The 26,257-nt window shown below is 39.4% G+C and overlaps 1 protein-coding gene and 1 pseudogene across 1 annotated transcript in view; both read left to right on the top strand.

The window, feature by feature from the left end:
- The window catches only part of COG2 (component of oligomeric golgi complex 2), a 206,207-nt gene that overhangs the window by 32,418 nt on the left and 147,532 nt on the right, over nucleotides 1-26,257 (top strand). Inside the window, exons 7-8 of the mRNA XM_053711176.1 lie at nucleotides 815-994; nucleotides 8,613-8,737. Coding sequence (XP_053567151.1) covers nucleotides 815-994; nucleotides 8,613-8,737 — 305 coding nt within the window. The remainder of the gene's footprint in view (nucleotides 1-814; nucleotides 995-8,612; nucleotides 8,738-26,257) is intronic.
- LOC128658569 (uncharacterized) lies at nucleotides 21,503-21,637 on the top strand (annotated as a pseudogene).

Raw genomic sequence — 26,257 nt, 5'->3', positions numbered from 1 at the left:
ACGGTACGGCTATTGGTTAAGAGGTGAAAACGTCACCTCTTGGCAAAATTTCTTTTAGCATTGGGCTGCCGTAGCAGCTAAGAACAGCGATCGATTGAAACAAATAAAGGAGATTTCTATATGAAGTATCTTATACTTCATGAATGAAAGTCCCCTTTATTTGTTTCAATAGTCAATCCTGACTTTCACTTTAAGAGTCCACGATTATTGGATACAAGTCCTTGCTCAGCAGGAGAGGCAAATCTTGCCTAAACTTTCGCCTCAGCAAGAAGGTCCAATTGTGAGGAGCTACAGTTATTTTAGATAAAAACAAAATTGATAGTAGTTCTTTAATTGATGTAAAATCTATTATTCTCCACTGCTGGCAGTTAGCTGAAAAGCCAATGGCAATATGCATATATGAGCAATCACCAATAAACAGTTTCCGAACCTTCCTTGGTATAATTTACAAAGAGCAGAGACCAATTTAAAAAAATAAATTGGAAAGTTATTTAAATTTGCATGCGCTATCTGAATCATGAAAGAAAAAAATGTGTTTCCTGTCCCTTTTAATACTATCAGACATTTACGTTTATCATTTAAAAGAAATACTCTACTACCTTTTGTTTTGTATTATTTCAAAGCATTTCTATATTTATTTGTTTTCTATGTTGTTAAATATTTTGGGAAAATTCTAAATGAACTAATTAATAAAAAAAATCATTAAATGGACAAATAAAGTGGAAAAATAAATACCGTATTACGAGTGGAATTATTAGTCTCTGTTCACTTTTGTTAGTGGTGATAATATAACGTTTTTTTTATTTATTTGTAGCGTATTGCTGGTATAACCTCAATGCTTCAGCAGTCTTTGGAAGGTTTGCTATTAGAAGGTCTTCAGACTTCCAAAGTTGATATAATACGTCACTGTTTAAGGACTTATGCAACAATTGACAAAACTAGAGATGCAGAGGCTTTGGTTGGTCAGGTCCTGGTAAAACCGTATATTGATGAGGTAAGTTTTAAACACTATATTCTTTGACTTTGTTTCCGATTTTTTTTTTTTTTTTTTTAAATGCATTGATCACCAAAAAAAGAGATGGCGTTTTATTTTATTTTATTTCGCTGTACCCTCCTCTTTTCTGTACCTTTCTTGCAAAAGATTTTGCTGACCCAGTTCTTTGTTCTATAATTAGCACACACAAAAAAGCCAGCTGAATGCAGTCAATAAAATGCTGTATCACTTAAAGGGACACTCAGGTCAAATTCAATTTTCATGATTCAGATACAACATGTAATTTTAAACAACTTTCCAATTACTTCCATTAAAACAAAGTGTGCACAGTCTTTTATATTTACACTTTTTGAGTCACCAGCTCCTACTGAGCGTGTGCAAGAATTCACAGACTATACGTATATGCATTTGTGATTGGCTGATTGCTATCACATGGTACAGGGGGAGTGGAACTATACATAACTTTGAAATTTGTTAGAAAAAAATCTACTGCTCATTTGAAATTCAGAGTAAATGCTATTGTATTGTCTTGTTATCTTGCATTTGTTGATTATGCAAATCTACTGTGTTTACTGCCTTTGAGCTCAGTGCAAAATGTACTCCCTGTGCTGCTTGAGAGACTGCCAAAAAGTGACTGAAGCATCCTTCTTTTAGGACACATAAGTATAGTATGGGGAGGTTTACATTTTATTTTCTTTGAAAAACAAAACAAGTATTGTATTGTAAGTGCATATGTGAATATGGTTGTGGGTAGCAGCATTCGGTACTTTTCTGAGTCGGATTTTTTCATATAATATAGTGCAACACACAGAGATCTGTCTTTCCATTTCTGTTTTCATCTGGATAAAAAAAAAAATCAGGACTTCTACATATTCTCAGAGGAGGGTTTCTTCTAAAGTATCTTGATATTGTTGTTTCTTCTGTCTCAATTCAAGTGTCAGTCTGCTGTGATATTATGAATCAATAAGTATACATTTTGTGCACTTGGAAATACAAATTGCAAAGACTTAAAAGGACATGAAAGCCCAAAATGTTCTTTCATGATACAGACAGAACATACAATTTAAAACAAATTTCCAATTCACTTCAATGATCAAATTTGCTTTGTTCTTGTGTTATTCTTTGTTGAAGAGATCTTTAGATAGGTAGCGTGCACATGCCTGCAGCACTACATAACAGGAAATAGTGCTGCCATCTAGTGCTCTTGCTAATGTATGACATTTCTGCAAAACTGCTGCCATATAGTGCTGGAGAAGCGTGCACTCTCCTGATTTTACTTTCCTACTTTTCAACAAAGGATAACAAGAAAACACAGACAATGTGATAATAGAAGTAAATTAGAAAGTTGTTTTAAAATTTTATTTTCTATCTGAATCATGAAAGAAAATGTTGTGGTTTATGTCCCTTTTAATCAGTTAATTTTGCCTACTACTACCTTACTATAGAGATAGTGACTATAGGTTTAATGGATAATATAACACGGTTAAGCTAAGAATCCTATTGATTGTTTGAATAGATAATAAGGGTAGCTGTTATCATTTGCTTAACAAATGTTTGAATGTCATGTATTACACTGTAGAGGTTGAGGTTGAAATGTAATGATTTCTATCTTCTTTCAGTTTCATGTTATGTAATAAACTGTGTTTGAGATAGGAGTATCACCTTTTCTCTTGTTAAGTGTATCCAGTCCACGGATCATCCATTACTTATGGGATATTCTCCTTCCCAACAGGAAGTTGCAAGAGGATCACCCACAGCAGAGCTGCTATATAGCTCCTCCCCTAACTGTCATATCCAGTCATTCTCTTGCAAGCCTCAACCAAGATGGAGGTCGTAAGAGGAGTGTGGTGTTTTATACTTAGTTTATTCTTCAATCAAAAGTTTGTTATTTTTAAATGGTGCCGGAGTGTACTGTTTATCTCAGGCAGTATTTAGAAGAAGAATCTGCCTGCGTTTTCTATGATCTTAGCAGAAGTAACTAAGATCCATGGCTGTTCTCACATAATCTGAGAGTTGAGGTAACTTCAGAGAGGGAATGGCGTGCAGGTTTTCCTGCAATAAGGTATGTGCAATTAATATTTTTCTAGGGATGGAATTTGCTAGAAAATGCTGCTGATACCGAACTAATGTAAGTAAAGCCTTAAATGCAGTTATAGCGACTGGTATCAGGCTTATTAATAGAGATGCATACTCTTATAAAAATGTAATATAAAACGTTTGCTGGCATGTTTAATCGTTTTTATATGTATTTGGTGATAAAACTTATTGGGGCCTAGTTTTTTTCCACATGGCTGGCTTGAATTTGGCCTAGAAACAGTTTCCTTAGGCTTTCCACTGTTGTAATATGAGTGGGAGGGGTTTTTTTTGTGCAGCAAAAATTACAGACACAGACATCCAGCTTCTTCCTGCATGATCCAGGACATCTCTGGAGGGCTCAAAAGGCTTCAAAGTCGTTTTTGAGGGAGGTAAAAAGCCACAGTAGAGCTGTGGCAGTTGTTGTGACTGTTTGAAAAAACAAACAAAAAAAAAAAAAAAACGTTTTTGTCTTTTATTATTTTTTGGGTATTAAGGGGTTAATCATCCATTTGCAAGTGGGTGCAATGCTCTGCTAACTTGTTACATACACTGTAAACATTTCGTTAGTGTAACTGCCTTTTTTCACTGTTATTTCAAATTTTGACAAAATTTGTGTTTCTTAAAGGTGCAGTAACGTTTTTTTATATTGCTTGTAAACTTGTTTAAAGTGTTTTCCAAGCTTGCTAGTCTCATTGCTAGTCTGTTTAAACATGTCTGACACAGAGGAAACTACTTGTTCGTTATGTTTGAAAGCCATGGTGGAGCCCCATAGGAGAATGTGTACTAAATGTATTGATTTCACCTTAAACAGTAAAGATCAGTCTTTAAATATAAAAGAAATATCACCAGAAGATTCTGACGAGGGGGAAGTTATGCCGACTAACTCTCCCCACGTGTCAGACCCTTTGCCTCCCGCTCAGGGGATGCACGCTAATATGGCGCCAATTACATCAGGGACGCCCATAGCGATTACCTTGCAGGACATGGCTGCAATCATGAATAATACCCTGTCAGAGGTATTATCCAGGTTGCCTGAATTAAGAGGCAAGCGCGATTGCTCTGGGGTTAGGAGAAATACAGAGCGCGCAGATGCTGTAAGGGCCATGTCTGATACTGCGTCACAATATGCAGATCATGAGGACGGAGAGCTTCAGTCTGTGGGTGACATCTCTGATTCGGGGAATCCTGATTCAGAGATTTCTAATTTTAAATTTAAGCTTGAGAACCTCCGTGTGTTGCTTGGGGAGGTATTAGCTGCTCTGAATGACTGTAACACAGTTGCAGTACCAGAGAAATTGTGTACGCTGGATAAATACTATGCGGTACCGGTGTGTACTGATGTTTTTCCTATACCTAAAAGGCTTACAGAAATTATTAGCAAGGAGGGGGATAGACCGGGTGTGCCTTTTTCCCCACCTCCTATATTTAGAAAAATGTTTCCAATAGACGCCACTACACGGGACTTATGGCAGACGGTCCCTAAGGTGGAGGGAGCAGTTTCTACTTTAGCAAAGCGTACTACTATCCCGGTTGAGGACAGTTGTGCTTTTTCAGATCCAATGGATAAAAAATTGGAGGGTTACCTTAAGAAAATGTTTATTCAACAAGGTTTTATTTTACAGCCCCTTGCATGCATTGCGCCTGTCACGGCCGCGGCGGCATTCTGGTTTGAGGCCCTGGAAGAGGCCATCCATACAGCTCCATTGACTGAAATTATTGACAAGCTTAGAACACTTAAGCTAGCTAACTCATTTGTTTCTGATGCCATAGTTCATTTGACTAAACTAACGGCTAAGAATTCCGGATTCGCCATCCAAGCGCGTAGGGCGCTATGGCTTAAATCCTGGTCAGCTGACGTGACTTCGAAGTCTAAATTACTCAACATTCCTTTCAAGGGGCAGACCTTATTCGGGCCTGGTTTGAAGGAAATTATTGCTGACATTACTGGAGGTAAGGGTCACACCCTTCCTCAGTACAGGGCCAAAGCAAAGGCCAAACGGTCTAATTTTCGTGCCTGTCGAAATTTCAAGGCAGGTGCAGCATCAACTTCCTCCGCTTCAAAACAAGAGGGAACTTTTGCTCAATCTAAGCAGGCCTGGAAACGTAACCAGTCCTGGAACAAAGGCAAGCAGGCCAGAAAGCCTGCTGCTGCCTTTAAGACAGCATGAAGGAACGGCCCCCTATCCGGCGATGGATCTAGTAGGGGGCAGACTTTCTCTCTTCGCCCAGGCGTGGGCAAGAGATGTTCAGGATCCCTGGACGTTGGAGATCATATCTCAGGGATATCTTCTGGACTTCAAAGCTTCCCCTCCACAAGGGAGATTTCATCTTTCAAGGCTATCTGCAAATCAGATAAAGAAAGAGGCATTCCTACGCTGTGTGCAAGACCTTCTAGTTATGGGAGTGATCCATCCAGTTCCGCGGACGGAACAAGGACAGGGTTTTTATTCGAATCTGTTTGTGGTTCCCAAAAAAGAGGGAACCTTCAGACCAATTTTGGATCTAAAGATCTTAAACAAATTCCTCAGAGTTCCATCTTTCAAAATGGAAACTATTCGGACCATCCTACCCATGATCCAAGAAGGTCAGTACATGACCACAGTGGACTTAAAGGATGCCTACCTTCACATACCGATTCACAAAGATCATCATCGGTTTCTAAGGTTTGCCTTTCTAGACAGGCATTACCAATTTGTAGCTCTTCCCTTCGGGTTGGCTACAGCCCCGAGAATCTTTACAAAGGTTCTAGGCTCACTTCTGGCGGTTCTAAGACCGCGAGGCATAGCGGTGGCTCCGTGTCTAGACGACATCCTGATACAGGCGTCAAGCTTTCAAGTTGCAAAGTCTCATACAGAGATAGTTCTGGCATTTCTGAGGTCGCACGGGTGGAAAGTGAACGAGGAAAAGAGTTCTCTATCCCCACTCACAAGAGTCTCCTTCTTAGGGACTCTTATAGATTCTGTAGAAATGAAAATTTACCTGACGGAGTCCAGGTTATCAAAACTTCTAAATGCTTGCCGTGTTCTTCACTCCATTCCGCGCCCTTCGGTAGCTCAGTGTATGGAGGTAATCGGCTTAATGGTAGCGGCAATGGACATAGTGCCATTTGCGCGCCTTCATCTCAGACCGCTGCAATTATGCATGCTGAGTCAGTGGAATGGGGATTACACAGATTTGTCCCCTCTGCTAAATCTGGATCAAGAGACCAGAGATTCTCTTCTCTGGTGGTTTTCTCGGGTACACCTGTCCAAGGGTATGACCTTTCGCAGGCCAGATTGGACAATTGTAACAACAGATGCCAGCCTTCTAGGTTGGGGTGCAGTCTGGAATTCCCTGAAGGCACAGGGATCGTGGACTCAGGAGGAGAAACTCCTTCCAATAAATATTCTGGAGTTAAGAGCGATATTCAATGCTCTTCTGGCTTGGCCTCAGTTAGCAACACTGAGGTTCATCAGATTTCAGTCGGACAACATCACGACTGTGGCTTACATCAACCATCAAGGGGGAACCAGGAGTTCCCTAGCGATGTTAGAAGTCTCAAATATAATTCGCTGGGCAGAGTACCACTCTTGCCACCTGTCAGCAATCCATATCCCAGGCATGGAGAACTGGGAGGCGGATTTTCTAAGTCGTCAGACTTTCCATCCGGGGGAGTGGGAACTCCATCCGGAGGTGTTTGCTCAGTTGATTCATCATTGGGGCAAACCAGAGTTGGATCTCATGACGTCTCGCCAGAACGCCAAGCTTCCTTGTTACAGATCCAGGTCCAGGGACCCAGAAGCGGCACTGATAGATGCTCTAGCAGCGCCTTGGTTCTTCAACCTGGCTTATGTATTTCCACCGTTTCCTCTGCTCCCTCGACTGATTGCCAAAATCAAACAGGAGAGAGCATCGGTGATTCTGATAGCACCTGCGTGGCCACGCAGGACTTGGTATGCAGACCTAGTGGACATGTCATCCTTTCCACCATGGACTCTGCCTCTAAGACAGGACCTTCTGATACAAGGTCCTTTCAATCATCCAAATCTAATTTCTCTGAGACTGACTGCATGGAGATTGCACGCTTGATTCTATCAAAGCGTGGCTTCTCCGAGTCAGTCATTGATACTTTAATACAGGCACGAAAGCCTGTTACCAGGAAAATCTACCACAAGATATGGAGTAAATATCTTTATTGGTGTGAATCCAAGAATTACTCATGGAGTAAGGTTAGGATTCCTAGAATATTGTCTTTTCTCCAAGAGGGCTTGGACAAAGGATTATCAGCTAGTTCCTTAAAGGGACAGATTTCTGCTCTGTCTATTCTTTTGCACAAGCGTCTGGCAGAGGTTCCAGACGTCCAGGCATTTTGCCAGGCTTTGGTTAGAATTAAGCCTGTGTTTAAACCTGTTGCTCCCCCGTGGAGCTTAAACTTGGTTCTTAAAGTTCTTCAAGGAGTTCCGTAGGAACCCCTTCATTCCATTGATATTAAACTTTTATCTTGGAAAGTTCTGTTTTTGATGGCTATTTCCTCGGCTCGGAGAGTCTCTGAGCTATCTGCCTTACAATGTGATTCTCCTTATCTGATTTTTCATGCAGATAAGGTAGTCCTGTGTACCAAACCTGGGTTTTTACCTAAGGTGGTTTCTAACAAGAATATCAATCAAGAGATTGTTGTTCCATCATTGTGTCCTAATCCTTCTTCAAAGAAGGAACGTCTTTTACATAATCTGGACGTAGTCCGTGCCTTGAAGTTTTACTTACAAGCTACTAAAGATTTTCGTCAAACATCTACCCTGTTTGTCGTTTACTCTGGACAGAGGAGAGTTCAAAAAGCTTCGGCAACCTCTCTTTCCTTTTGGCTTCGGAGCATAATACGCCTAGCCTCTGAGACTGCTGGACAGCAGCCCCCTGAAAGGATTACAGCTCATTCTACTAGAGCAGTGGCTTCCACCTGGGCCTTTAAAAATGAGGCCTCTGTTGAACAGATTTGCAAGGCCGCGACTTGGTCTTCGCTTCACACTTTTTCCAAATTTTACAAATTTGATACTTTTGCTTCTTCGGAGGCTGTTTTTGGGAGAAAGGTTCTTCAGGCAGTGGTTCCTTCCGCTTAATCCTGCCTTGTCCCTCCCATCATCCGTGTACTTTAGCTTTGGTATTGGTATCCCATAAGTAATGGATGATCCGTGGACTGGATACACTTAACAAGAGAAAACATAATTTATGCTTACCTGATAAATTTATTTCTCTTGTAGTGTATCCAGTTCACGGCCCGCCCTGTCCTTTTAAGGCAGGTCTAAATTTTAATTAAACTACAGTCACCACTGCACCCTATGGTTTCTCCTTTCTCTGTTTGTTTTCGGTCGAATGACTGGATATGACAGTTAGGGGAGGAGCTATATAGCAGCTCTGCTGTGGGTGATCCTCTTGCAACTTCCTGTTGGGAAGGAGAATATCCCATAAGTAATGGATGATCCGTGGACTGGATACACTACAAGAGAAATAAATTTATCAGGTAAGCATAAATTATGTTTTTTTTTTTGTTTTTTTTTATTCCCTGCAGGTGATAGTTGAACAGTATGTACAGTCTCACCCTAATGGACTCCAAGTCATGTATAATAAACTTCTAGAGTTTGTTCCTCATCATTGTCGTCTCCTGCGTGAAGTCACTGGTGGTGCCATATCAAGGTAACCAGTGTTTGTCAGACTTCTTATTGTATTGTTTAGAGAAATACAGAAAATGCTTGAAAACAATTACACAAGCATTTTATTATTATTGTTATGTTATGTTATATTATATATATATATATATATATATATATATATATATATTATAACGTGTGTATGTGTGTGTGTGTGTGTATGTATATATATATATATGTATATATATATATATATATATATATATAGTGTGTGTATGTGTATATATGTGTGTGTATATATATATATATATATATATATATATATATATATATAATGTGTGTGTGTGTTTGTGTGTGTATATATATATATATATATATATATATATATATATATATATGTATATATATGTATATATATGTGTATATATATATATATGTATATATATATATATATATATATATATATATATATATATATATATATATATATATATATATACATACAGTCTCTACACTGGCTCCCCATACACTCCAGAATACAATTTAAAGTATTAGCCCTAACATACAAAGCACTCAACAGTCTAACTCCCAACTATATCTCCTCTCTCATCGTGAAATACTCCCCATCCCGTCCTCTTCGATCAAACTCTGACCTACGTCTCTTCACTCCTGTTATCTCTACATCCCACTCCCGCCTCCAAGACTTTGCACGTGCTGCTCCTGTCCTCTGGAACTCTCTACCCCGCTCCATCAGACTGTCTCCAACCTTGTATAGCTTCAGAAGATCCTTGAAAACCCACCTATTCAGACAGGCTTACCATCTCTCCTCCATCCCGCATCCGAACCAAGCTAATACATGTACATGAACTGCCTGACTCACTGCTGCAAATACAACCAATGTAACAAGCTACCCCAACCTTATGTCTCTGCACCCTAAACCTATAGACTGTGAGCTCTCCGGAGCAGGGCCCTCTTCCTCCTGTGCTAGATTTGTTTAGTCTTGTTATGTTTTGTATTGTATAACAGATCTTTGTAATTGTATACCCCCATCATTGTACCCAGCGCTACGGAATTTGGCGGCGCTATACAAATAAATGATAATAATAATAATATATATATATATATATTTATACAGTGTTCTCCATAGCATAGCATATTTGTCAGCCTGGTGGCATTAGGAAGTAGCCAAGTGGGGGCATATTATAACATGCACAAATTAATTGCATTGTTTAATGTACATTAATGATAATTTGTGCAACAACCATTTTAACAATGTCAAATTGTCTAATTATATCCAAGTGGTGTGTTCATTTAATATATATATATATATATATATATATATATATATATATATATATATATACACACACACACACACACACGCACACACTATATTATATATATATATATATATATATATATATATATATATATATATATATATATATCTATCTCAAAATAACAAGAGTATTGCATTGAGCAATGATACTTTTTTTTTATTGGACTAACTATACATTTATAAGTTGACAACTCTTCCGAAAGCTTGTCAACTTATAAATGTATAGTTAGTCCAATAAAAAAAGTTAGAAACTGGAGGTGAAAATTGCAGTCCCACTAACAGGTAAAACTTACTAACTATACACCTACACAATGCTCTCTATGTATTTTCTGCTCTCTCTGTCTGCCATTCTCCTAAAACTCACTGCATGTTCCCATAACAACCCCCCCCACACTATCCATATCTCATCCTCCCTTATCTCATCCCCTATGCTGTCCTCTCATGAACTACTCTGTTTCCTTAGAAACGCTGCCCCCTCTAACTCTCCTGTGTCTAGTCATACGCGCTCCCACAATCTCACTCTCACCTTCTGTCACTCTCACTGCTACTTCTGCTTGCTGCTGGTGATGTCTCTCCTAAACCTGGCCCTGCAGCAATCACCACACTTTTACACTCTCGCTCTGTCTCCCACTGCAAAAACCCTAGGTCACGCAATACCAACAATCTCATCTCTATTAACCCACGGCGCTTATGCTCTCCCTTTTCTTGTGCCCTCTGGAATGCTCACTCTGTTTCCAACGCTTTCAACCTTTTAGCAATTACTGAAACCTGGCTATCTTCCTCTGACACTGCTTCCATTGCTGCTCTCACACATGGTAGTCTTCACTTTAGCCACACACCTAGGCCATGTGAGAGACACGGTGGCGGTGTTGGCATCTTACTCTCCCCCTCCTGCTCCTATCAGTACCTATCTCCATTTCCATCTCTCTCCTTTTCTTCCTTTGAAGTCCACCGCATTCGCCTGTTCTCCCCCCTCTCTCTATTAGAGTGGCAGTTATCTATCGCCCCCCTGGACCAACCTCCCAATTCCTTGACAACTTTGCTGCCTGGCTTCCTTACTTTCTCTCTACAAATACACCTACTCTAATTCTGGGGGGACTTCAACATCCCCATTGACAACCCATCTGCCCCTGTTGCCTCTAAACCTCTCTCACTCACGAACTCCTTCGGCCTATTACAATCCACCCTATTCCCTACCCTCCGCGACGGACACTCTATTGATCTGGTTTTCTCCTATCTCTGCTCTCTCCCAGATGTTGACTGTCATCCATTTCCCATCTCAGACCACCATCTGCTCACCTTTAAATCTTAATATACAGGCTAAACCTACTCCCCCCCCCCCCTCGCCCCCGCACCTGTAGAAATCTGCAGACTGTTGACTCTCCCCAACTCTCCAACCTTATTCAAATACGCCTTCCCCACGCTTCCACGATATCCTGCCCTGACCTTGCCATTACCCACTACAACAATACTCTCTCCTCTGCACTTGACACCCTCGCTCCACCCCAACTTCGCAAAGCCCCACGTTTTCAGCTCCAGCCCTGGCACTCCCAGAAAACACGCCCTTCACTTAGCTAAGCAAACCTACTTCTCTTCCCTTATATCCACTTACTCCTCAAACCCTAAAAGACTCTTCTCCATTTTCAACTCTCTTCTCTACCCACCTGCACCACCCCCCTCATCTGCGTTCAGTGCTCAAGACCTGGCTGACTACTTTTTCAATAAAACCCTTACCATCCGAAGAAACATCCCAACACAAGCCTGCAATCTCCCAACTTCACTCCCAGTCACCCCCCTCTGCCACTCTCTGCATCCTCCTCCCAACCACTGAGAGTGAAGTGGCTTCCCTATTGTCTTCCTCACTACCTGCCCACTTGACCCTATTCCTTTGCATCTAATACCTTCTCTGTCTAACACCCTCACTCCGGCTCTTACCCACATATTGAACCTATCCCTTTCTACTGGCTCATTCCCTGCCTCCTTCAAGCATGCAAAGGTCACCCCCATCCTCAAAAACCCCTCCCTTGACCCTAACTCTTCTGCGAACTACCGCCCCATATCACTGCTCCCGCTAGCTTCAAAAATCCTTGAAAAACTAGTTTTCGATCGTCTAACCCACTTCCTGTCCTCCAACTCACTGCTCGACCCCCTGCAATCTGGCTTCCGTCCCCAACACTCAACTGAGACTGCCCTCACCAAGGTTACTAACGATCTCCTTTCTGCTAAAAACAAAGGCTACTACTCTATACTCATCTTTTTTTTTTTAACATACAGTATATATTTTTTATTTATTTATAGCGAGTAATTATATTGCAACAACATATACTGTTTTGGTGTCTTTTAACAGTACAAAATATACTTTTCATTGGTACATCACATTCGAAAAAAAATCATAACATATAATCTGTTTTAAATACCATGATAATTTTGGAAAGACATATATTTTGTAAACAAAAGATTCATTTAGCAAATTATCTGTTTGCACTATCTTAACAAAAGTTTTTTTCCTTATTTTGAGCTTACAAATTGTCTATTTTCTTACATTAAATTAAGAATAAATCAGCAAAGAGAGGGGAGAAGAAAAAACAAAACAAAAAAAAAACCTCTTGCCCGAGAGCGTGTACCCCCCACCCATGCATCCCCCTTTCGTGGTGTCACAAAGCTCTAAAACAAATTATTGGGTCTTTAATCCTCTGCCCTATCCAGACTAGTAAAATTCTCTGTATAGAGAAACCCATTCAGCTGGAAACACATCTAGTAAAACTAAGTCTGCAAAGCTATTTGAATTAAAAAAAATGGAGCTAGGATACGTTTTTGAATTTGTAGAGGGTAGGTTTTAATTATTGGGAGCCATCCCATTAGGAACTTTTTTTTAAAAAAAATTGCCTGACAATTGTAAGTGGAGAGATTTGAATATTATTTGATTTTGAACTTCTCTAATAAAAAGTGAGAATCTTGGTGCTGCTTTCCCTTTCCAGAACCTCAATGTGAGATGTCTAACTAAAAGAATTATTGTATTCAGAATATTCTTATGCAAAGATTGATTATCATTCTGCGTTTTAAGGAAAATAATATCTTCTGGCTCTAAGACAATATTAGTATTGTAGATTTTATTAAACCAGAATGTAACCCTTTTCCAAAACTGACAGATTTTTGGGCATTGGCTAAACATATGCAGAGTGTCTGCTCTTCGGTGGAAGCATCGGGGACAGATATATTTTTGTGAAGAGTACATTTTTTCCAGTTTAAAAGAAGTAATATAATAATTATTCATCAATTTCATATGTGATTCTTTCCAGCCCATTGAGATCCTACACTTTTCTAGTGCTTTAAAGCTAGCTACTATATTGCCAGAATCTATATCCGGAAAAGGAGGTATCCACTTACCCTTATTATGAGCAAAATGTCTTATTTGTAAGTATGCAAAAAAATTATTTCTGGGAAGATCAAATTGCTGCATTAGTGATTCATATGATCGTATGCCACCCGACTCTGAGAAAATTTGATAAACAAACTTTAAGCCCTTTTCCTCCCATATCTTGAATTCTTTCTGGTTAATACTAGGAGGGAATTCTGCGTTCCCACTTATTGGTAGATATTCGGTTAAAGAGTGATCCACTCAGATTAGGTTACAGAATTTATGCCATGCTTTAATTATGTTATTAATCGTGGTCAGGTCCTTTATAACAGTAGGAATTTTCTTATAGGGGTTATGTAAAAGGGTTTTTAAAGAAAATAGGACGGTAATAAAGCTTTCAATCTCAGGTGATGTAAACCAGTTGGAATCTGCCAGCCAATCAATTGCCACTTTAATCAAAGCAGCCACATTGTAAAAACTAATATTGGGTAATGCTAGACCTGCCAAATTCTGATTCTGCATAAGTTTGTTTAGAGAGATACGAGCCTTACTTCCCTTCCAAATAAATTGTATAAACATAGTATGTATTTTACCTATATCAGCTTTTTTAAGGAATAATGGAAGGTTTTGTAATGGGTACAATAGTCGTGGGAAGATAATTGTTTTAATAAGACTAACTCTTGCAGTTATTGATAGCGGTAAGGAGGTCCAAAGTTCTAGATCTGTTTTAACCCTTTTGATAAGAGTTTGAAAGTTTAAATTATACCAGCTTTGCAGGTTTTTATGTAAATGTATGCCCAAGTATGTAATTGAATCAACTATTTTAAAAGGAACTTCTTGTAAACTGGTTCTTGTCTTTTGCACCCACATAAGTTCACTTTTATCATAATTAATCTTGTATCCAGAAAAAGTACTAAAGAGATTTAAACAACTCAATATTAATGGTATTGATTGAGGGGTATTATATAAAAATATTAACACATCATCTACATATAACAGGATTTTCAGTGTTTGTGTAGACAGTGAAATACCTTCATAGATTTCTCTTAACCATATATCCAGAGGTTCAAGTGCTATGTTAAAAAGTAAAGGAGAGAGTGGGCAACCCTGCCTAGTACCTTTTTTTCAATGATATCCCAGAGTTTAATGAGCCATCAATTAATAAATAGGAGATCGGATTTCTATAAATGTTGTGGATAAACTGTAGGAATTGATTTTTAAAACCAAATCTTTCTAATGCTTGAAATAGATATTCCCATTCAACTGAATCAAAGGCCTTTCTCGGCATCAAGTGTCAACAGGGCTGTGTCATATTTCAGGTGTTTCCCACTAACATTCTCTATATTCCACATGTAATCTAAGAAAGTTGTAACTTTACGGATGTTTTTTGATGATTTTCTTGCTACCAGGAAGCCTTCTTGATCAGAATGAATAATTTTATCAAGACAGTTCATTAACCTAGTGGCTATAATAGAAGTCAAGATTGTATAGTCTGCATTTAAGACCGAAATCGGTCTATATGAAGCAGGTTCTTCTAAATTTTTACCTTTCTTTGGTATTAAGGTGATGTTCGCTGCTGAGAAATAAGCTCACATTGGATTATTATATATAAAATAATAGTTAAAGAGTTTTTCCAGAGTAGGGCTTATTTCTTCTATCAGTATTTTCAGGTATTCTACGGGTAGACCATCTGGGCCTGCTGCCTTGGTTAATTTGGCCTCCTTTACCGCTTTTAAAATTTCCTGATTTGTTATAGGGGTATTGAGTGTCAGTTGTTCTTCTGTTATCTTTGGTATCTTAATCTTGGACCAAAACTTTGCTTGGTTATTTTTATTACCCTTAATGATGGTATATAAATGCTGATAATATGTAAAAAATGTTTTACTAATGTCTTAAGTCCGTATATCTCTGGTCTCCTTTTTTAACAGCTAGTATATAGTTTCTTTTTTTCCTATTCTTAACTAAATTGGCTAGATATTTAGCCGAGCAACCATAGAAACCTCTACATTTTATGTTTGTCTTAAAGGGCCATTATACACTCATTTTTTCTCTGCATAAATGTTTTGTAGATGATCTATTTATAAAGCCCATAAAGTTGTTGTTTTTTTTTTTTTTTAAATGTATAATTTTGCTTATTTTTAAATAACATTGCTCTGATTTTCAGACTCCTAACCAAGCCCCAAAGTTTTATTTGAATACCGTCAGCTACCTTCTCCAGCTTGCTCCTGTTTGTGTAAAGGGTCTTTTCATATGCAAAAGAAGGGGTAGGGGGGGAGTGTCTTATTTGCCACTTGCAGTGGGCTTTCCAACTGCCTTTTCAACAGAGCTAAACTGAAAGCTTCTAAGTACGTTTTTAAACCATTTTATACTGGATTTTATATCAGTATATCTGTGCATCTTATTCTTTATAGTAGTGTCTATTACATGCAGTTATATGAAAATGAGTGTATACTGTCCCTTTAAGTTCTTTTTCCTGAGATCTTTGTTTTAGGTCTATATCTCTTTCTTGTCTAGGTCTAATATAATTCCCCCAATTTATATTTGCGGGTTCATTATAATATTTCCTGTATGCGTTTTTTACTTGATTTGCAAGTTGTATTTCTCTAGCTAAAGCTTTCTTTTTCCTTATATGCATATACGATTTGATTTCTCCCAGCAATACAGCCTTTGATGCTTCCCAGAACATTTCTATTTTGTTAAAATATGTGATGTTATGCGTACAATAATCTCTCCATCTCTTTCATATTTTTTTTTTGAGAATCTTTCTAATTCTGGACAAAGGGACATATTGAAATCACCCCCTATAATAATATTATCTGATATAAATGGGGAATAATTTTTTCTTGATTGTTTTCCCAGAATTGGGGCATAAATATTACAGAGTATAAACTTAACTTTGTTAACTTTTATATGTAGGTTAATATACCTGGCATCTATATCTAATTTTTATTTAAAAGGATGGCTACCCCAGATTTTCTGTTATTACAAGCGGTCGCTATAACCTGCCCGACCCATTTAGACTTTAATTTGAGAATCTCTGTTTCTTTTAAAACAATACTCTGGTTTTGTTTGCCTAATTTTTTAATTATAAGTTGGCGAGGTAATGCCCCCTATATTCCAAGAAAGTAATGCCCCCTATATTCCAAGAAAGTATATTTAAATTTCTGTCTCTGTTTGTCATCACAGTAGGACAGCTTCAGGCTCTAAAACATAGCACTAATGGGGCGGGCGCATACCAGGGAGATACATAGTCAGGTGGGAAAGGGAGAAAAAAGAGAGAAAGAGAAGAGAGGGGAAAAAAAGCAATAAAAACCATGCCTCCGAACTAATAAAACTAATAAGAACTTAATGGGGACTCCTATTTATGTTTCTCTGTAGCCAGATCATATAAGTAATAACCAAAATTGTAATAGCCCTATCAAATTTATCACGCATTTTTAGAGGTTAAAAATGATTTTGCTTTACTAGCTTCAATAAATGAATGTGTGTTACCATTTTTCCTGAATTATGATTTTTGCTGGGTATAACATGCAAGCTTTCAATCCTTGCTCAATCATTGCTGTACATATAGGCACCATAGTCTTTCTTTTTTGGGCTGTCTCAAAAGAGAAGTACTAAAACATTAAGATCTTTTTACCTTCTATCTTAAATTCATCAAACTTCCTAAACAGTCTCAACATCTCTACGTTGTGTTAAATCTTAATAATTTGAAAATACATATTCTAGGTTTAGAGATATTATTTCCATTAGGTCTTATAGGGCCTATTCTATGGGCTCTCTCAATAGGTAGAGGGAGAAGATGGGGAGAAAATCCTAATGATAGGAGAAGTACTCTACTTGTGAATTCTATTAAATCTAAATATTCAGGTGTTTCTGGGAGTCCCACTAGTCTTATATTATTTCGTCTGGAGCGATCCTCCAGATCCTCCAGACGAGCTTGCATGTTTTGAAGTTTAGATACTTGAACCGATAATGTTGTTTCCTGTGAATTAACTCAATCCTCCAGGTCAGATATCCTAATCTCAGCTTCCGTCATTTTACTTGCAAATTGTTTAACCTCAATATTTAATGACGTTAGTTCTGAGGATATCCCAGCTAACTCTTTCTTAATCGTATCGAATTGTAGAGTAAAAAGATTATTTAGTTGAAGTACAAGTGCTTGGGTATCAAGTGGGGCTGAATGCATCTCATGAAACTCAGAACTAATGTCAGTGGTTTTCCTGTCTTTTTGTTTTGGCAGGCATTATAGGTAAGTGTTTCCCCTGTGTAACAAATGTTTCCATTTAAGGAAGTGTGAATTAAACAAGAGCAACAATCTTCTCAAGTGTAAACAATTATATATTCACTAACTACAAATCTTGAACAACAACAACAACAAAAAAGGGAAAAAGAAAGTGGTGACTTTTTTTTTTTTTTAATAGAAAACCCTGTTAGGATTATATTAAGAGTATGTGTGTGCCTTTAAGTGCTCAATAGGGCCTGCCCTAATATGTTACCTGTTTTACAGGATCAGCGTTTATCTATACTCCTCTTACTTGACCTCTCTGCTGCCTTTGACACTGTTGACCATCCCCTTCTCCTACGGACTCTCAGCTCTCTTGGGCTCTGTGACACTGCCCTCTCCTGGATTCACTCTTATCTCTCTAACAGATCATTCTCCGTCTCTTTTGCTAGTGGCTCCTCCTCTCCATTGCCTCTGTCTGTTGGAGTAACTCAAGGCTCTGTCCTGGGTCATCTACTCTTCTCTATTTACACTTCTTCACTGGGTAAACTTATCAACAGCTATGGCTTCAACTACCACCTCTATGCTGATGACATCCAAATCTACCTTTCCACCCCTGCACTCTCTCCTTCTGTCAATTCTCACATCAGCGACTGCTTATCTGGCATTTCCTCCTGGATTGCCTCTCACCACCTAAAAATAAACATGGCCAAGATCGAACTTCTTCTAATACCCCCCCCCCCCTCTAACTCCACTACAGTTTCTAATTTTTCCATCACTGTTGGCGGCACCACTATCTCCCCATCACCCCAAGTCCGCTGCCTCTGAGTCACACTTGACTCAAATCTGTCCTTCATTCCCCACATCCAACTGCTCTCTTCATCCTGCCGCACTCACCTACACAATATCTCAAAAATTCATCCGTTTCTGAGTGACGAAACTACTAAACTGCTTATCCACTTCCTGGTAATTTCCCGACTTGACTACTGCAATAACTTGCTAACTGGCCTCCCTCTCTCCCGCCTCTCTCCCCTTCAATCCATCCTAAATGCATCTGCCAGGCTAATCCACCTCTCTCGACGCTCCATTTCTGCTGCACCTCTCTGTGAGTCCCTTCATTGGCTCCCCATTCACAGCAGAATTAAATTCAAAATTCTCACCCTGACCTACAAAGCCCTCACCAATGCTGCCCCACCCTACCTGTCCTCACTCATCAGCAAATATACTCCAGCCCGCCCCCTAAGATCCAACAATGACCTGCTCCTTGTGTCCTCTACCATCACCTCCTCTCATGCTAGACTACAGGACTTCTCTCATGTGGCTCCAACCCTCTGGAACGCACTTCCTCGATCCGTCAGACTCTCCCCTAACCTCTCCTCCTTTAAACGTTCCCTAAAGACCTTTTTGATCAGGGAAGCCTATCACCCGACTCATAAACAAATGAACTTCACTAACCCAACAGTTGCCCTCATCTCCCCACTAATATCATTCCCACCTTTACAGTCCCCACCTCCTGTTTCCCACCCTCCTACCCATCTAGATTGTAAGTTCCCACAGGAATAGGGCCCTCAATTCCCCCTGTATCTGTCTGTAAAATTTTGTTTTTTATTGTATTGTTTCTCTGTTGTACTTCTATCCTTGTACCCATGGGCAGCACTGCAGAATCTGTTGGCGCTTTATAAATAAATAATAATATATAATATGTGTGGGTACAGTAAATGAGTAAGAGGAAAATTTACAGCTAAACACAAACACAGCAGAAATGTAAAAATAGCCCTGGTCCCAAACGGTCAACAAATGGAAAAGTGGTCTGGTCACGAAGGGGTTAAAGGGATAGTCAAGTCCAAAAAAACCTTTCATGATTCAAATAGGGCATGTAATTTTAAACAACTTTCCAATTTACTTTTAGCACCAATTTTGCTTTGTTCTCTTGGTATTCTTAGTTGAAAGCTAAACCTAGGAGGTTCATATGCTAATTTCTAAGACCTTGAAGGCCGCCTCTAATATAATTGCATTTTGACAGTTTTTCACCACTAGAGGGCATTAGTTCATGTGTTTCATATAGATAACATTGAGCTCATGCACATGAATTTACTGAGGAGTGAGCACTGATTGGCTAAAAGGCAAGTCTGTCAAAAGAACTGAAATAAGGGGGCAGTCTGCAGAGGCTTAGATACAAGGTAATTACAGAGGTAAAATGTGTATTATTATGGGTAATTAAGGGATTATCTATCTTTTAAAACAACAAAAATTCTGGTGTTGACTGTCCCTTTAATGGGTACTAATTCCCTGCAAGCAAGGATTGGGGTCAAGCTGTGTCGATGTTAATGTCTTTAATAAGAGTAATGGTGGCTTATAGCAGTTAGAAGGCAGCGAGGTGGTCTTTGCTTAAATTCTAACATTTATGCTACCCCTATATGAAAAACTTTTCACTCGTTTTTTTTTCCTTTCTCTCCAGGTCCCTGTCAGAACTGGATCTGTCACACCGGAGATACAGTGCCTGCCCTAGAGTTGAAAAAGGTCTCAATACTGTTAAGTCCCTGGATCCTTTATTACCCCTATGGCTTGTGGTCTAAGTGAGGCGTGACTTCTCACTAAGGGTGGGGGACTTTTACTACTCTGTTGTTTTAACCCCTCAGTGGGGGCTGGCACTAGGGGGTTCTTAAAATCGGCCCCTATTTATTTTAGCTGACATAGAGTAAAGGCCTTTGTGAAGGTATCTGTGATTCCGGTCCCTATTAAGCTAGAATCTTAGCTGACATAGAGTAAATCTCTTGAAGGGTATCTGTAAAATGTTTTTTAAGGTTATTTGTTTTCCCTGATTGTTATTAGGCTGACATTCCGGTTCTTAGAGGGATAGCTCCTTTATTGGTGAACCGGAGCAGGGTTTTTGTCAATGATAGAGGGAGATTTGCATCACTCTGTTGGGTAAGATGGCCACATCGCGGCACTGAACGAAGGCATTGCATAACAGCAACTTCAGCGTGTGGCACTTGTATGGGAATGTGTGTTTTCTCCGGTACAGGAGATGGATACTTGTCGGCTTCTTTAGCGATTGCATTGCTTGCCAATTGTTTTAAGCCTATTATGTGCAAGTTAAGCTCCCATGTAGAGTTTTTTTTTTAAGGGACACCATATTTATTTGATGCGCTCTTGCCATTGGCGCGCTGTTGCACTGCACATAGGAGAGGATTTCTGATCCCGGGTGCATTTTTTTTTTTTTTAGTTATACCTCAGCTTCTGGCTTCTTTTTCTGAGCCCTGTATATATTATGTGCTGCATTTTCTTGCTTGGTCTGTAAAGTTATGTTCGCTGTCTCTAGGGTCAGTGTAGCCCATGATAAATTGTGTTTTAAATAACGGTCATACAGTCCGAGGTTTCCTCTTTATGTTTGTCACATATGCAGAGAATAATAGTTTTTATTCATGTGTGGAAGCGGTAAGATGGAAGGGTTACATTTTCTTTCCATAAACTTTCTGTTTTTGACAGATCTACTCTAGTAATGATATTTTTCATTAAGTTTTAAAATTACTATAAGGTTTTATTGTATATATGTAAACCTTCTCTGAGCCACTTGTGGATGCTAACGGATCTATTTCTACTACTCTAGTAGGTAGTATATTATTTGGGATCCCAGTGGAGACTCTATTTTTTGCGGATCATATATAATAAAACGTGATATTTGTTTTTCTATGTTATCTACCTTGTGCAGGGGCTCTCCTTCTTCTTTATACTGGAGCTCCATATTTTGATTTCTCTCATATTAGGGGATCTGTACTGATATCTGTGACATGTATGCTATTTCATGTATAGGGGCTTATATATATAGATGGAGGTCTCTAATTGTTTATTTCTATGTTTTATTTATAGGAATACAATAATAATTTCTATGTGACTTTGCTTTGTCTCCAATACTCTGGATTCAGATCAAATAAATATTTCGCCTTTTTCTAAAGACTTCCGTGGAGAGGAACAACCATGAGTTTTTTTTTTTAATGTTTCCTATTCAATGTCTTTTATGACATCAGAGCCTCTAGGAATTTTCGTTCCCTTTGTAACTTCAATGGATCGAGCTAGGATTTCATGGTCAACCTTGGATAAGGGGAAACTATCCTAAATCCTTCCTCTGACTCTAGTCCGTATGAAGGGGCCGCCCTCTATACAGTCTTGGATAAAGTAAGAGGCAGGCTTTTCTTCTCTTGGATACACAATGTCCCAAATCCTTTGGCTTTGGAAGTAGTTTCCCAGGGATACATGATTAGGGTTCAAGTCCTGTCTCCCCAGGGGCAGGTTTAGCAAAAGTTTTTCTGCATACCAGGGGAAGAGAGAGTCCTTCTTAAACTGCGTAAAGGACCTATCTTCTCTAGGAGTGTTTGTCTCAGTTCCCGTAACAGGATCAAGGATTTTATTCAAATCTTTTTTTGGTTCCCAAGAAAGAGAGAATTTTCCAACCCATATTGGACCTCAAGTGTCTCAACAAATTCCTCAAGGTTCCATCCTTCAAATGGAGACTATTTGTTCCATTCTTCCCTTGGTTCAGGAGGGTTGGTACATGTCTACCATAGACCTGAAGGACGCATATCTTCATGTTCCCATTTACAGGGAGCGTCACCAATTCCTGCGGTTTGCCTTTCTGGACAGACTTTTCTAGTTTGTTGCCCTTCCCTTTAGCCTTGCTACGGCTCCTCAAATCTTTACAAAGATTTTAGGGGCCCTTTTGGCAGTGGTCATATCTCAGGGAATTGCATTGTTGCCATACCTGGACGACTCTTGATTCAGGCACCATCTTTTCAGTTAGCAAGATCTCATACTGAGATGATGTTGTCTATTCTACGCTTCCACAGGAAAGTGAATCTGCAGTGGAGATCCTGATGCCAGACACCAGGGTGTGTTTTTTTTTAGATATAATTATAGATTCTCTGTCCATGAAGATTTTTCTGACGGAGGTCGGAAGATCCAATCTTTTTGCCTTTCACTTCTGTCCTCTCCTCGTCCATCTGTGGCTCAATGTATGGAAGTAATTGGTCTAATGGTTGCTTCCATGGACATCATTCCTTTCTCTCAGTTCTATCTGAGACCCCTACAGTTATGCATGCTCAGACATTGAAAAGGAGTCCACCCTGACCTATCACAGACGATAGTTTTGGATCCCCTAAAAAGAGACTCTGTCTTGGTAGATTTCGCAGGACCATCTGTCTCAGGGTACATGCTTCCTGAGATCAGCCTGGGTGATTGTGACCACCACAGATGCCAACTTTTCAGGCTGGGGAGCAATTTGGATTCTTTAAAGGCTCAGGGTCTTTGGACTCGAGAAGAGTCTTCTCTTCCCATAAACATCCTGGAGTTGAGATCAATTTTCAATGCTTTAACTGTCTGGCCACAACTAGCTTCGGTCCGTTTTATCAGATTTCAATTGGACAACTTTACCTCTGTGGCATATATCAACCACCAGGGAGGATCTCGAAGTTCATTAGCCATGAAGGAGGGGACTCGTTTTCTCCAGTGGGTGGAGGCTCACGATTTTCTACTCTCTGACATCCATATCCCAGGGGTGGATTACTGGGAAGCGGATTTTCTGAGCAGGCAGATTTTCATCCTGGGGAGTGGACTCTCCATCCAGAAGTTTTTCACAATGATATCCCTCACGTGGGGGGGGGGGTTCCAGGTTTGGATCTGATGGCGTCTTGTCTAAACTTATTTTCGCTGGTAAGCGTAAGGGTCAGAAGGCCACTTCTACTGCTCTTTCTCTCTGGTTGAGAAGTGTTTTCCGATTAGCATATGAGACAGCTGGACATCAGCCTCCAGAGAGAATTATGGCTCATTCCACTAGTGTCTCTTCTTCTTGGGCTTTTAAAAATGAAGCATCTGTGGAGCAAATCTGCAAGGCGGCCACCTGGTCGTCTTTGCATACTTTTTAAAAATTCTATAAATTTTATACCTTTGCCTCGTCTGAGGCTTCCTTTGGGAGATAGGTTCTTCAAGCAGTGGTGCCTTCAGTTTAGGTCCGCCTGTCTTGTTCTTACTCCCTTTCATTCCGTGTCCTCTACCTTGAGTATTAGTTCCCAATAGTAATTAGAATGAATTTGTGGACTCTCCATGCCATAGGAAAGAAAACAAAATGTATGCTTACCAGATAAATGCTCTTCTTTCCAGGCATGGAGAGTCCACGACCCGCCCTTGTTTAAATTCAGACGACAGTTTTTTGTACAAACCTCAGGCACCTCTATACCCTTGTGTTATCTTCCTTTTTTTTGTTGCAGAGAGTTTTTAAAATCAATATATATAGAAAGGTAGGGGAGACTTATACTGAGGTCAACATCCCGATCACAATCAAATAAATTCCATATGTACAAAAAAGTCATAAACATACAGTTGTTTAGGTACAGACCTTGAACTGTGTTTTTCTTGGTCAGTCAGCTCCTGCTATCTTGAATCTGCAACTCTCGTCGCTAACACCGGCTTACCGTGGACTTACTCGCCTGGGGGGTGAAACACTTCCACTTCTCTCCCAGCTTTGCTTGCCGCAATCCGGATTTCCTTCTGATAGCAGTTAGAGCTACGTCGGTTGACTCCTCCTACTCTGAACGGCTTGCACACTTTTTCTCAATCCGCTTTAAGATCCGTAGAATCAGAGAACGGAGACCTCCCTCCGAGAGCAGTAGATAGTATAAAAAAGATGAGCAACAACGGATCTTTAAAAATTCTTCATAACTTTATTCCACATTAAGAAACAATGACACTCCACCTCATAGCTCAAAAAATAGGCTGTGAAACAGTCTTACGCGTTTCGGCAATTAAGGCTAACACCGAAACGTGTAAGACCGTTTCACAGCCTATTTTTTGAGCTACGAGGTGGAGTGTCATTGTTTCTTAATGTGGAATAAAGTTTTTAAGAATTTTTAAAGATCCGTTGTTGCTCTTCTTTTTTTTATACTATAAAGTTTTTAAAATGTCTCTTGAATAAATGTGTTTAATTTGCTCTAGGTCTAACATCACATAATAATTATAAGGTAAAAATGTAGTAATAAGGTGCATTGCTCACAAGAACGTCTTACATTCAGGAGTCACATCTTTGCAGACTGGGAAAGGCTAGAGGATGGGATTAAAAACAAACAAACTAAAAGCGAGTCATCAATCAGTGTGCAGCTTTGGCTGTTCACTTCAAACATCACCTTGCTCTGGTTGCACTGTGTTAAGGAAAACTTCCACTGTGCTGCCAGAAGCACAGCGCTGTTTGAAGAGAAAAGCCTGATGTGGAGTAGTGCTGTAAAGCAAAAGCACTAACAGTTCCTGCATGTGTCCTGTTCTTTCTGCCAACAGCATTTTCTGCCATGACATCTCAGATCACAGCATGTTCTGCCTTGGGGACCCCACTCTGGATCCTACCATGTATGTTTTTAACAACTAAATAGCTATTTTACCCTAGTAAATAGTCTAGTCAAATATAAACTTTAATGATTCAGATAGAGCATGCAACTTTCTAATTTACTCATATTATCATCTTTTCTTTATTCTCTTGGACCTGGGTAGCGCTTGCTGATTGGTGGCTACATTTAGACACCAATCAGAAAGTGCTACCCAGGTCTGAACCAAAAATGGGCCTGCTCCTATGCTTACATTCTTGCTTTTTCAAATACAGATAGCAAGAGAATGATGAAAAATTGATTATAGAAGTAAATTAGACAGTTGCTTAAAGTGAAGGTAAAGTTTATGGGTCTGCTACAAAAAAAATAAATAGATCATTCCAAATAAATAGCATGTTCATTCATCAATTCTTCGATCTTGCAATATTACCATAGATATCTTTTATAATGTGCTCCGATTTTGTTTTCCTCAAATCAACCCGTTTTTGTTTTTTTTTCTAAACAACGATCACGTTGTTTAGACAGCCAATTGATTATTTGGCCGTTAGGCGGCCGTCAATTGATGTCAGCAGGGGATGGTTAATTCTGCGCATGCCCAACTATTTTTAGTTCTTACTTGAAAAGCGAGCGCGTCCTCGTGTAGCGCATGCGCATTAAGCGGTTCAGTTGTCTGGCAAAGTTTTAACCGCATCGGATCGCAAACACAGCTATTCTCTAGCTTCACAAATATAGTATTGAATGAGTCTCGTAACTCATTCAAGACTATGTTGCAGATTTTGGACGCATGCGCTGAGGAGTTCAATGACCGCGATTAACGCATGCGCAATGGTGACAGATAATTTTGGGCGCTTGCTTGGTGATTAGAGGCTCGATGTGCACGAGCGTAGTTGACACGTATAGAGCGGGTGGGACCGCTCTATACGTCAAAGTATCTGAAACACGGAAATGCTGGATGGGAGGAGATTAGGATGGCAACGATTAGAAAAATGAAGGTAGATAAATATGGTCAAATATAAGATTATTTTTTAAAAAAAACATAGCGACTGCATTGTTATTGAAAAAACTTTACCTTCACTTTAAAATTGCTGCTCTATCTGAATCATGAAAGTTTAATTTTGACTAGATTATTCCTAACTTCTATTGACATAAAAAAATATAATTGTAGCTCTTTGGTTGGCAGTAACACATTTGACCCCCTTGACTGCCCTCACTTCTTTCTGCTCCTTATATGTAATGCATTGAGGCACAGGAGGCCATTTACATTTAGTTAACAGTCAGGGACT

The sequence above is a fragment of the Bombina bombina genome, chromosome 4 (assembly GCF_027579735.1).
Source record: "Bombina bombina isolate aBomBom1 chromosome 4, aBomBom1.pri, whole genome shotgun sequence".
In the NCBI taxonomy this organism is placed as follows: Eukaryota; Metazoa; Chordata; class Amphibia; order Anura; family Bombinatoridae; genus Bombina; species Bombina bombina.
Note: the sequence above shows the minus strand (reverse complement) of the source record. Positions and strands in the feature narration are given on the sequence as shown.